The following is a 13933-nucleotide window of genomic DNA, read 5'->3' as shown; positions in this document are numbered from 1 at the left end:
AATTTCACGGTAATAGCTCAGAATGAGCCTCGTCTCTGAGCTGAGGCAGTAACTTCAGCTTGGTTTGACCATGCCAGACATAAGCTGGCTCCATTCAGCCATTGCTTCTGCACTGTGATCTAAAACAAGGGACTTGCCATCGGTGTAGTCTCTCCTGCTGCAGTCCTGTGCTCAAACCACCACGTCCTCAGAGTTTGGTAAGCAACGATCTACTGATTCTTCAGCAGTCAGACCAAAGTTGGTGACATAGCAGATTGCTTCTTTAGGGGTGGRTGTCTCTGTACTTTGCTCAGCAGCATTACAGGCAGCAACACAGCTTATGAGCTCACTCAGGTGCAAGACCAAGAGCTCTCTGCACGTGCACAGGTGCCCCTCTGGATCTTTTAAGCCTGCCTGGTACCCAAACCAGCAGCTGTTGCACTAGAACAGTCTAGTGACTGTTGGAACCAGACCCAGTTCACTTGGTTCTGTGCTGAAACAGATCTAACAGCAGTGCTGGACACATGATGGCTTTGATTTGTCAAAATCAAATAGATTACTGTAATATATAAACAGACAGTGTTTATGTAGATACATGTGTACATACATATATATGAAGATATACAGCCCACATATATGATTTTAAATCCCACATATATGATTTTAAATGTGAACTAGATAAAACTCCTATAAAAGAGCATCTTTCATCACCCACTTCATATAAAAAACATTTTGTGCATTAGTTTCATTAGACAGCAGAAATAAAGCTGTATAGTAGAATTACAGACCAAGACCAGTTGGTCCAGCAGTTCATATCCAACATTTCAGTGGATTCCATGTCTGTGATATAGTCTTCCTTAAGACATATTGCTTTTCCCCACCTTCTTTTTTTGGACATAGAGGAATGCTATCCTGATAAGTACTTGATCTGATTAAGTCATGTTCAATGAATTTATACATGCCATTATAGCTCATYGGTGCATAACAAACGAAGTACAAAAATACCAGATATTCACCTACAGAAATAGCATATCATTAGAAATTAGAACAGTCACTACAGCTGCAAATTTGTTATTGTTGCTATGGGTGGGGAAGACAACAAACACTGAAACGACTTCACAGGTCCCAACATCCCTGTTTGGTTAGTGTCACGTGAACATTCCTGGAGAATGGTGATACTTCTCATCTGATCCACACTCAGGGCTCATTCTCAGAATGTTTTATGTAACTGTTCCTTCCTTGTAAGCTGATCTTGCCTCCTGCTTCCTCAGGACAGAACAGTCATTAAGAAAAGCAACTTTGCTCCCTGGGCGACATTATAATGATTTCATTCAACCAAGCAGCATTGCCCCTGAAAAGGGGAATAGTTCTTTAACTCGGCCCACCTTGTCAAAGTTTGGTTTTGTTTGAATTTAAGAGTTACCAACTGCAACGCACTGGGAAACAAGAGAGAAAATTAATTCAGCAGTTCTTCACATGATATTCTGCTTCTTCAGTCAGCCATCCTTCTTGCYGGGTCTCTACTTCACTTATTCTATTTGCTTCTTGGGTTCAAAGTTTTCAACTCCTTGCCCATTTTTTTAATCATGCATCACTTGGCTGACTTCTTGCACCTCCAGCCTTTGTTGCTTTCAGTCTTTAATGATGATCTTTTCGTTAAGAGCTCACCAAAGTGTAGATCATGCTGAATGTAAAAGAAAGACACAATATGAAAGAATCCTTTTGAGGCATGCAGAGCACTTTGATTTTTATAATCCTTTACTGTCTGTTCCTCAGGCTGACTGTAATGGCCTGTGCTTTCCTTTGCTCTATTGCTTCATATTCCTCCCATCTCTCTAAAGCATCTTAGTTATGGTGGATTCAAGACAGGTATGAGAAACCACTCAAGAAATAACAAATTCATTAACGATATCCTACTGTACCTCAAGCTGTGTTTGAGCTTATTAAAGTGTGGTCTGATGTTGAATTTGAAAAGTGAAGAAACAAAATCATTCTGCGTTAGCGTGTTTCATCTCTACAACTTCAACTAGCGAATCTCTGCAGGGCAGGCAGGGTGTCCAATGAAACTGCACTGTTTGGTTTCCTTTGGAAAAAGCTCCATGCAGTGGAAGAAATATAAAATACAGAGATCAACTGCAGGAATCCATACATGTTAAGTGCAACTCTGAAATGTGAGGAAATCTCAGTACATTGTCACTGCCTCATTTTGCTCTAGTTCTGTTTCTGACAATATCCAGGAAAGTGCGGCAAAAGTGAATATGATCTATATTATTTTATTTAGAGCCAGACAGTGGGTTTTAGCTTACRGCTATATTTTGAAATGAAGGGGGAAGGACACAGAGGAGGCTGCACAACAACAGCGCTGCAGCTGAAACACTAAATCACAGGGCACAGGTGACTTAGCAGGTTCTGTCACCCAGCACAGAAATGTGGGGCTGAGATGTTGCTTCCCATGCCTAAAATCCCCCCATGCCTTGTGATGATCCCTCCTTACTCTACCAGCAGAGCTGCTCCAGCAAAACTCCCATGCTTCTCACTTTGCCCTCTGGCCTCTGCCATCCCAGTGCAAGTTCAGCATCTACCAAACTCTGCTTCTCTGTGCTCTTTTTCTTTCTTTCTCCTTCTGCATATGCAAATGCAGGCATGTGCATATATGGCCAGAAAAACAAACGTGCTAAACGTTATTTAAATGTACACCTGAGAAACATCAATCTGCAGCAGTGACTTCCCAAGGTAAGGTGCTGACTGACAACAGAATAACAGGCCAGTGACTAAAGCAGAAATGAGGTTTATCCTCTTCCACCATCACACAACTCTATTCTACAAAAAAAWTCCAGCACGAAAGACTTCTTGGAAGACGTGGTCAATGCAAATATGTTATGGGAAAAGGAGTAGGAGAAAGGTGTCATAAAAACCCTTCAACTTAAAGATGAAAGTGTTAGCCTTTCTTGTCAAATAGCTTCATGGTGTAATTATGGAGGCCACTAAAAGCACAGGGATTTGACAAGGTCTTGCCTTAGACTCCATCCCTATATATTCTCGCATCTGACATGTGCGAGTGTGCATTAAAGACATGTGACAGCTATCAGGGTTGCAGTAGAGGAGCAAGGAGGGGTGGTTTGACTGGGGTGCAGATCTCCAAGAACGCCCTTACAGTGCAGCTCTGGACCACCACAATAACCACGTCCATGCTGTGGCAGAAAGGCTGTTGCAGGAATGGCTACAGGCACGGTGCACCCTGTGCCCGTCCCCGGCACCCTGAGCGCGCCCACGCTGCCCGYGAGCGCGGGCCGGGCTCCCCGCTTGGCGGCAGGTCGTGCCGGGGAGGGCTGGTGCTCAGGGGCTCCGTTCAGGCGGGCTTKGGAGGCCTGCGGGAAGCACCCTGGCCCGTAACGCAGCAAATCGCACACCCCCAGGCACGCCAGCTCACTGATATATCACCACGGGATATAACGCCTGCTGTGGTGCCCATCCTAAAGGACTACACGGAGGATCCAACAAACGCGTTTCCTCGGTTTGGCCCAGGCCTTGGACATGCACTTAGCAGGATGCCCTGAGCTGCCGGGGGAGTTAACCACAAGCTGCCCCGATTCAAGCTTGGGAGCAGCTTTGTAAAGCTAAGCAAATKGGCCTATTTGCTTCAGACATTTCTAAATACTGTATCACATGTCAGATGAAAACCAGACAGCATTTCCTTAGGAGAAAGACCAGACTTACCAGTAAAGATAGTAGAAGAAGGAAAGGAGATAGAAAGCTAGCTTACACCAGGCCTCTTTTTGACAGTAACTCAAGGTATCTGCATTCATGACTGCAGGTGGATCATATGCTAGTTCTGAACTATCTGCTGGGCAATGGAAATACCTGAAAAAGCAGGAGAAGACATCTGAAATGGCTCTGGAATTCTATATTAAATACATGCAGATATATATCCTCCTGTACTCGGTTATCAGCTGAGCTCAGAAGAAAACCTCCTTCCATGTTAAACCAGGAATCTTCCTCTCTCTATCAGGTCTTTATTTCTGGACATGCTTAAAACCAGGATGCCAGGCTAAGCAAACTGCTCTTAGAGGCACAAGCAATTCATGCATATGGACCAGACCTTCTCTGTTTGACTAATTCTTCAGAATGACACATTCCACCTTTCCATATCATTCTTTCTGCTTTAGTCTCTAATAACTTACACATTATGAGTGACAATACGTGGTGGTCTGTGGTCACAGCATACAGCTAGGATTCCTAAGTTGTAACCATGTTAATACAACAGACTTCAGATATGATGAAAAGTAAAGTCTCAACCAACTGATAGCTCAGTTTCTCCAACTATAAAAGCAAGCAAGTCAAAGAGAGATGGTTTCTACTTATAGCATTACTCTAAAATAATCTAAATTATCTAAATACATTTCATTTTTTTTTTGTTTTTGAAGAAGAAAATTCTCATTATTCTCATAATTCTATTCTTTTGTTTTGAAGAAAAAAATCCTAATTCTATTATCCTAAAAAATCCTAATCCTTTTTTCCAAAAAAGCTTTTATCAATTATTTTGCAGTAAAAAGCAAAAAAAAAAAAATCCCTAATCAATTCTAACAAAAAGCTTTAAGAACTTTAAGTATTTTAAATGCTTTTTGCATGACTCAAATGAAGTAATGTTATTTCTCTTCCTTGAAAGTGATAATATAACTTTTAAAAGATTGCTGTGATTACTTAGACAAACAATTAGACAGGAATTGGACTCTTAAATATCCCATACTCTTAAGTAACCAGTAGTAAACTTCRAAACTAAATGGCCTTCCCTGTTTCTTCCCCGTTTCTTCTGTGAATGAATTAGTCACATTCACCTACACTCTCTAATAATATTGCAAATCCTTTCACAGAGATCACAAGTGAATTCTTTGCTTAATTATCTTCATTGGATGAAAATATTACTCMGTGTCTTTCCATGAGTTTGTGCAAAACTCCATATAAGGAGCCCAAACTTCTCTGTGGTTAAACCAACAAYAATTATGGAGTAACCAGAGCAGCCTATATGGAGGCTCATGAAAACAAAGATGATCCAAAGTATCTTCCTTCCAAAGGTGATACAACCATTTAGAGTCTCACTATTTTCAGCTTATACATAATACTATTTTTACTTTTTATTTTTAGACCAATATTCTTGTCACAACACTGTTCCCAGCCCTTAGCAAAACAGTACTAAAATATTACAATTTGTACTGCATCAGATCAACAGGGAGAACACTGATATTTCACTCCATTTAGCTCTCAGAGAACTACACTGTTACTTTAATGTCTAGACAATACAGTGTTCCTTATCACTTTTCATTATTCTGAGCTACTGCAGGAAAAAAAAAAAGTGCAAAAAAAAAAGCTAGCACTCTTTGGTAGCTAGGTACTAGCTGAGATGACAGAATAGTATTGAATTTGTTACAGAAATATCTTTCAAGACACTGCTTAAAGTAGCTCTCTGCTACCATATGTATCATTGTAACACAGAAAAACCCTGACAGACAAAAATCATCTGTGCTTTTACAAATGTGGTGAGAAAGCAAAACTAGTGAAATTTTCCAGGCTTCTACAATCTTTACTCCAACAGAAACTTCTCTTGCTGAATGAAATTCTCTACTGTACAGATATATAGAGCAACAGTCTACTTTATACTGCCAAAAATGCAACAAGGTACCAAAGAAGATAAACAGAATCCCCTCAACCTGCCCAGTAAACACAACTCCAATGGAAAGACTTCTTTGCCAGGGATGGACAAACATATCTAGGGTCTTCAGCACGCCAAATGTCTTGCACCTCCTTGTTTGAGGTATTTAGTACTTCACTGAGTTTGTTTTCCAAACTACTTCATTTCAGGTTTTCATTCAGCTTGATTATGCTGATTGCATCCTGAAGCTCCTGGGAATATCCAATTACGTTAGTAACTGAAAGCCATGTTTATATATTATGCATTTTCTTTCCCTACCCTAAACATCCCTGAATTCTGTGGCAAGTTGAATCTCAGCTGTTTATAGAAATAGTTTCCAGGCAAAAGATATGGAGCTACCCTCCTATCATTGCAGTTTGTACTTCAAGCAGTTTGCATCTGCACCAAGCTGGCAAATACAGGTGAACAGGCTGGGCTTACCTCCAAATGTGATAAAAAAGCAGGGGAACATTTAGCCCCAGCGTGAGCCACTCCTGAGCGCACAAAAACATTATGCAGAAAAGGCTGTGGATGGAGTATTCAGGCAACACCAGCTAAAAAGAAAAAAAGAAACAGGGGAAAGAGCAGAAGTCARTAAAACACCTCTGTGGGTTTAGCTGCTAAGCTAGGTTTTCAGCACACAAGCCAGGTTGTATCCCCAGACATATGGTGCAGCTAAGAGCAGGGAGCACGCAGTGCGGGGCAATAAAAGAGTGGTTAGTTTCAAATCATTTTATCATTTTCATCTGTCAAAGAGTTAAAACAAGCCCTAAAACAGCGAAAAGCAGCTGTAYTGTGTCTCTTATACAACTATGCTATAATGGAGTCCAATTTCCTGATTTTTGGGGGCTCTTTCCATCTCACACAGAACATATTTTGCTATTTCATTTGAGCAGTAAACACATTTGGACATCTCTTACTCTGTATCTATTTCTTCACCTTCAGCATCCACAAAAGTTTAACTTGTATGGATGACAAATCACAGTATGATTACATAGTTTGAATTCCAGATGGCAGTTATTTATCACTCCTCTTTTTCTTCAGTTTTAGAACGTGATATATAGCATAACTATATCCTTTCCCAAAATAATGATTTATCTTTGTCACAAATTGCAGAAAAGAAAGGTCTTAATGATGGATGTCTACCCACTAAACACCCTAGCACTTAAAGTTTTAACATCCATTATTTAACTGGGGAGATTCTAGCTCAGGTCATCAACGTAACCAGAACACAACGCTGGTGCCCAAGTAGCAGGCTTCCAACTTAACATTTTCCATTGCATCCTTCCAATCCATGTTTTTTAGGCAAAGGAGTTATGTGACTTCCAAAACGTTCTCTGCATGGCTGCCATAAAGCCAAACTCAGTGCCATTTACGGAAATGCACCAAAGCATTTTAGTGGAAATTCTCAGGTTCAAGTTCATTTAACCTTCAATTCAATCTCATCCTGTTAAATTCCATATTAATTTGGGGTCTCTGGAGCAGTTTTCTAGTTGCTTATAGTCATTTCCTGGAAACTGTATGGTTGTATGACTAAARTTGTTATGAAACAAATCTATATCTAAGGCATTTTAGATTATCCACACCAATGCTAACCSAAAAATCAAGAAGTAACTAGGAAGTTGCTATGTAGATATATGTGACTTGTTGCAAAGTAAGTAGATGGAAAAAACGGATCTCTAGCCATTAAAGGAACAACTTGTAGCACAAGGTATTTCTATAGCATAGAACCTGTCAAGTTCACATAACTTGCCTTACATTTTTTTCCAGTGGAGAGCAACGCTGCAATGCATGGGAGACTGAGTCTCATGGAGTAAATGCTGAGCACACATAAAAACCAAGTCTGCATCATCTGCATTTTCTACCTCCCCCTTTCGGGCCTGCAATGCAAAGCAGCACAAAGTCCACACTTTGTCAAGGGAATTTCATTATTCTAATGTTTTACTGAGGTTTGCTCAAGCACTATCAAGTGCATAAGAACATAAGTCATTCCACAGCCCAGACAGCTGACGGTGAAATGAGGAACACAAAGGACCTAATTATCATTCTCCCTAAGTCGTCTCTGTCCATCTGTAACACAGCAGCAGATCTAATATTAAAATGCACTATTTCTAAACTCTGTTTCCATCCCACCTATTACAAAATATCTGTCTTTAGGCCTATCATTTTACCTCTTAATGGTCTATTTTTATACTCTGTAAAATGGGGATAATTACATTTAAAACCGATAAGAGTTCATTAGAGTTGTTAGTGGAATAAAAAGGCAGAGAAAGTCTTTAAAATCTATCTATACAATTTTTTGCACCAATCTAGTTTATGACTACAGTATTTCAGCCTTATCATAATACAAATAATAATAATATCTGACAAGAGTGACAGGAAGATCTTGATMAATATTCCATAATGACTTGACTACCTACAAAGACTTCTGTTTTACAGAGCTTAGTGCAAATTACGAAGAGGAATATGAAAAAGCTTCTCCTCTGTAAGGCCTGCAAGGACTAGCTCAATTCCAAGACTGCCCRGTCCATGAAGACGTGCCATTAGAGACACGTGTGCTCTCATGTTACAAGTGCACCTCCTTTGCCAGCTGCTCCCTTCTCCAGGGATCAGGAGATATCTTCACAACTTTTGTTGGTTTTTGGTTTTTTAAGTAATTTCAGAAATTAAAAATGTTAATCAATAACAGAAGCTGGCTTAGCAACCTCGAAGGACAAAAATCTCTAATTTTCACCACATTCATACAAAAGAGGGTAGCAAAAGCCCTCAGCAGAGCCCGCTGGGTCAATCAGGAGCCCCCTGAAGCCCTGCCACGCTCCCAGACTTGGGCAGAATGACAATTAGTGGCCCAGCTGCTCATTAGGAACCAGAAAACCRGCACCTCATTTCACAGGCAGGTCTACGAGTGCAGAAATCTCAGTGATCATTAAAATGAAGCTGAGCCATCTGCACGGCCCAGGAAGGGCCCTCAGGCCTTCTCCCCGGGGCCTGCCCCAGCCTGACAGCTTCATAAATACTGGAGGCCGCGTGTTCACAGCCGGGCTGCTCCCGCATCCCGAGCGTGGGGCTGTCAGCTTGAGCAGGGACAAGATGCCTGCGCAGCAGACGCAGCACACACGGTCCCTGTCCTGCYCTTCTAACAGAGCCACTGGAAACACCAGCATTTAAATACAAGGTAGGAAATTCACTCCCCAACACTGCTTCCATCCACACATGAAGTACGGTGAAAAAACAGTTCATTCTRTTTTTAACTACGGTCTTGTTTATCTGTCTTTGCAGAGAGGCTGCACAGGGCTGGATGCTGACTCCACTTAAATGCACAAAGAAAAGCACATTAAAGGTAACARCAGCATTCAAATTAATCCAAGGATTTTTTATTACAATGCAAATACTGATGGGTTGTATTTGCAGTAAAATAAGTAAGTCAAATTTTGCCCCTACCTTCACTATAACTCTGAGAAGCCGATGTGTGAATTTTGTTACCCAGGGCAGCTGGAACTCTTCTCTCAGGAGTACATTAGAGGCAGCAGTTATTCGCAGCAATTTCTGCTGCAACTTCAGTCCTATTATACTGTTTCTTGTGATATTCTGACACTCTGAGCACATAAGTTTGCATATGCTGCAGAACAGTAGTGGCCAAAGCAGAATCATAAGCCAGCAGGTTGTCTACTACAGGGACATACTTAGTTTGTCACTTTAATTCCATCTTTTAAATGTTTATTCAATCATTAGAGTGGTTTAGCCTAATATAGATTTATATATAAATATTCTCTTGAGTATTAAGAATAAGGATAAATATCTCCCCTCAAAGAAGGCTTCAATTTCCATCCCATATTGCACTGCCAAGTCTTACTTCTCCCCTGGAGTAAAGGGGGCAGGAAGGACCAAACTGCCCCCTTGAACAAAATTTGAGCTGTCCCTTCTTAGGCTTGCAATAGTTACACAGCTCTTCCCCTTGCAATCACTCCTGCTTTGAACACCTGCACAGGAACAGCAGGATATAGCTGTTCATTAACTTCAGTAAATAATCATCCTGAATTATTTATTTAATATAGTGCTGGCACAAGGCACATACAAACCAATGCTACTAGCTAATAAATATCCTGTGTATAGGACTTAACTTCCTCTAAAGTTAAGCCCTACATATTCCTCCTTTCCTTTTTGAGGATGACTTCCCCATTCTCTAAAGATCTGGTAATTATTAGGTTACTTTAGCCAACCTGGTGGCTTATCTGCTAAATTTAAATTTATTTAACCATATTATATGACAAAGCACAAACATATTGAACTGACTAGTTATTTCTGATTTCAATTAACAGAAGAGTGAAGAAAAGTGAAGAGGAGGATAGATACTGGAACTGTTATTTAACAGTCTTAGRAACAGGTGATTTTTTTCTAGTGCTTTAAGATCTCATAACTCTCTAATTGTCTGYATTCATTAGCAGGTTCGTAAAACAGATCATAAAAGCCTTTAAGCACCCAACACCAAATAATTTCACTCCCAACAACTCTGTCAGAYTGGAGCAGTTTTCAGTCATTATTGGACTGAATTTCAACAGTTGCTACAGAGATTAAAGACTGTATCTGCAATTATAAACTCAGCAAATCTTCAAACAGCTTCACTGGAAGCCTCAGTGACGGAACTACGAGAACCCTGCAAGCCTTGACAACCCCACTTCCCAGCCAGAGTGTTAAAACATTGAAAAGGATAAAAACAATTTTTAACCCTTCARTTTTGGATTTACCTTGCCCTGTTGCTATAACTGGAGTGCTAAACTTGCTGTAATTATGGGTGCACAAAACATGTTTTATGGGWGGGGAATGTTGTTTGCTTATTTTTYATATTTTGTGACATAGATGAAGTTCAGCTGGAACATCTTTGAGGTTAATGTCACCTTGCCTGCGGTCAGATTTCTTGCTGAATTTATTCTCTTCCAATCATCCCTTCAGGACTTGCAAAACAATCAATAAATTCAAGATAAATGGTTGAGCAAATGGGCACAATATTATCTTTACACTTGCAGTTTTATGAATTTTATGCATAACTTAACTAAAATATTTCGACTGTAGTAGGTAAATAAACAAAAAAAAAAAAAARAAAAAAARAAAAAATTAAACAAACAAAAAACTCCTCAGTCTTTTTATCCACGTTCCCTCCCAGGTAAGCCAGTTCCAGTTTTGCTCTTAAGAAATCACTCTTATTTGAATTTAATGAGGTTTAAAAACAAATATTTGCTGTTTTTTGAGAAAGGTCACTTATACTTTTCAGCAGTGCTTGGCATAAGCAAACTAAACTCTGAAATGTTTGCTGAGAATTAAGCGAGTTCAATTAACTTTCCTCCYTAGACTATGGATTTGCCAACTTAATTCAAGCATCATGAGGCTGTTGCWTTTAGTCACAACCTAACCACAGCTCAATTTAAATTTCCTCAGAGGTAAAGTAAGAATATTACAGTGCTTGACTAAGGATACAGACCATATGTTAAGTAGGAAATTCACCCTGCTCGTGTTCCTGCACGCACGTGGCTCCTCCTTGGGGAAGCAAAGGCAGGAGAGGAGGCACATGGAGCAAGCGGAGGCCACGAGGACTCAGTCCCATCCCGACCTGCCACAGAAACATCCGTGGAACACAGGGAGCTCCTCCACGGTGCCAGTGCTGTGGCTTTGTCTACATTTCTCTTTGTTCCTGGAAGGGTCCCTCTGTTGCTGGACACTGGTCATTTTTACTGGGAATGGTAGTGCTTTTATGGATGAGTTGCTGGTAACTTAGGCAGCAGTTTTTTATGCTGTTCTTATGCTAGCCCAAACAGCAGAGCTGCAGGGCTGAAAGGTAGGAATCTGATGACAAAATTTAGTGGAAGAGATGGTGCAGACAGAAACGGCACAGCAGTCAGCAGCGCCATGTGCCTGTCCTGGGCCATGTCCCAGCTGTGTAACACACCAGCRGCCACACAGTGCAACGCTCATCAGTTCAAGCCACACGTGCACTCACAAACATATCCCCAAAAGCCCCAAGCAAACCACTGTGTGAAATGAGATCTGTGTGTCCTGAGGGAACCTGGCATAATGCTGCCTTCAGAAAACAATTCCTTCCTGCTGTTTGCATCAGGATCCAAGACGTTTATCCATAGCTACTCAAAATTCATAGCTTCTTTATATGCTCATTCTCCAGTGACCAGAAAAGTTAGGCTTATCTAATTCTATCGCACTATACTTGTCCACATGCCAGCACCATACTGTGTTACAAGCTGCCTTACTTGGTGCATTCTTGATATAGAAATATTTTTCCCAAATCAAATGTAAGAAAGTGCTTGGCTGCAGAAGGTCCTTCTAAAACCATACCTAGTCAGCCTGCTTTTAAACCAGGCTATGCGAAACTGAACATATTTTTATAGCCCACCTATAAACCTCTATATCCCTATAAATATATCCCTATAAAGGGATATATTTAGTGCTTGCTGAAAATACCCTAACTGCTATTTTACTCTGCCTATATAAAAGAGGCTCAATATCTTCACTCTTTTTCCAACATTTTTCCCCTAAAGCGTGTATCCTTTATGCTATGTAGGCCACAGCTACTGTCACTGATTGTCAGATTTGAATGGCCATAGTTATTCCACCATCCTCTTCTGGTACTTCATCTCCCAATTAAAATAAATGTGTCCCAAAGAACTTTGCAGGTGAGGCTGAATTAGCAGACTCTTTAAGTGAACCAGAAGCAGTCCAGTCCTTGACGTGCACAGGCTCTGTAAGGARCCAAAATGCTCCATTTTACTGTTCAGCAAGTCTGAGGCTCAGTAGAAATTAAACACTGATGCTGGCAAGGCATTCCCATGGGACTCACATACGTTAATTCATTACCACCCTCCAGTTGCTTTATGTCAAAGAAACTGGGACATCGCTTGAATTTGGCTGGGAGCCAGCTTCACAAAACAGAAAGCAATCATTAATAAGTATTTTCTCTGCTTTTCACATCTCTCATGTCGTAAGCATGTTAAGTAAGTACTTGAATGAGCTTCTTCACAGCCACTTGTGCACAGTGGTGCCAAATCCTGATCCATATGAGAATCCCGCTTGGCAGATGTGGATGTGGCCACARCACGTCCTTGGAGCAACCTGAGCCAACAAGCCTTGCTCTGACTTTCCCAAAACATCTCAGGTTATGGCAATCAGTTACTGAAAAACATATTTGAATTTAGTTTCTAGTTTCATTAAGCTGCAATCTWCAGTCTCTACTTTAATGATGACCTTTTAAGGGAAAAGGCAGAATAATTTATGTGGCTCCATTGCTCTTGTGGTGAAAGCAATCCATAAAAAATGAATATATAAAGTAGAATAGTTTGGAATTATGATTATTTTGACTTCACAGAGTCAACATGACAGAGTGCTTATGAAAACTCTCTTTCAAGTTATGCAGGAAAGATGCAACATATGAAAGYACTCTACAATTTACCAGCTCCTTCATACTCCACAGAAACTGAGGCATTTAGCAACTCTCTTGGCTCAAGTCAAAATAAACATTACCTCAACTTTTCTACTTAACCAGTTAAAAAAACTCAAATACTAAACATGTCATTAATAAAATGTTTCACTTATCAAATTGTAAGCCACTGTCCAAAAAAGCATATTTCTAATGCCTGTATCACAGTGGTAGCATCAGATGACATGGCTATAAAAGCACATGAAACTGCAATTGTAAAACAAATTGTCACCTCTGAAAAGCCTGCTCCAAGCAAAGGGATGTGTGTTTGGAAGTTTCAGTCCTTACCTARAAATCCTGGCTTACTTTAACCTCACATAATGTGTCTTACTCTGTCTTTACCAAGTCACCATGATTTCCACTTCTGCAGTGCAACTCAGCCTTTCATCCGCGCGGCGAGAGAATTATGCAAAGAGAATAAGTGCAGAGCACCACTCAGTGTTGCTTGGCTTTTCACAATCCCCTCCAAACCCGGGCTGTTTACACTCACCTTTCGCAGGAGGAAGCAAATACGCTCAATGTTTCTCAGTCGCTCTCGCTGTCAAAGAGAAGCGGGAAAAAGAGATGGGATTAGCTGTTGTTATAAATTAAAACAGCATATTAACACTACAGTGGGTCAAAATATAATTATTGGGTGCAATGAAACAACACCCTTCATTAATTCTCCCAGCAGTATTCACTTCTTACTCATTTTAATATTTTCATGTTGGTTATTTATTCATCTGTTACTGTATATAGTTAGCCTTGAGTTGGAGGCTGCGACTCTTCTGTACACCTTTTCATAAAGA

The 13933-nt window shown here is 40.4% G+C and overlaps 1 protein-coding gene across 1 annotated transcript in view; it reads right to left on the bottom strand.

Annotated features, from left to right (window-relative positions):
• Window positions 1-612: 612 nt before the first annotated feature.
• The window catches only part of CNIH3 (cornichon family AMPA receptor auxiliary protein 3), a 30655-nt gene continuing 17334 nt past the window's right edge, over window positions 613-13933 (bottom strand). The window contains exons 3-6 of the mRNA XM_026048083.1: window positions 13636-13683; window positions 6107-6219; window positions 3697-3840; window positions 613-1663 (exon numbers count right to left, since the gene is read on the bottom strand). Coding sequence (XP_025903868.1) covers window positions 1636-1663; window positions 3697-3840; window positions 6107-6219; window positions 13636-13683 — 333 coding nt within the window. The 3' untranslated portion in view covers window positions 613-1635. The remainder of the gene's footprint in view (window positions 1664-3696; window positions 3841-6106; window positions 6220-13635; window positions 13684-13933) is intronic.

Source organism: Nothoprocta perdicaria, unplaced genomic scaffold (assembly GCF_003342845.1).
Source record: "Nothoprocta perdicaria isolate Ctin4 unplaced genomic scaffold, notPer1 scaffold_51, whole genome shotgun sequence".
NCBI classification, from domain to species: domain Eukaryota; kingdom Metazoa; phylum Chordata; class Aves; order Tinamiformes; family Tinamidae; genus Nothoprocta; species Nothoprocta perdicaria.
Note: the sequence above shows the minus strand (reverse complement) of the source record. Positions and strands in the feature narration are given on the sequence as shown.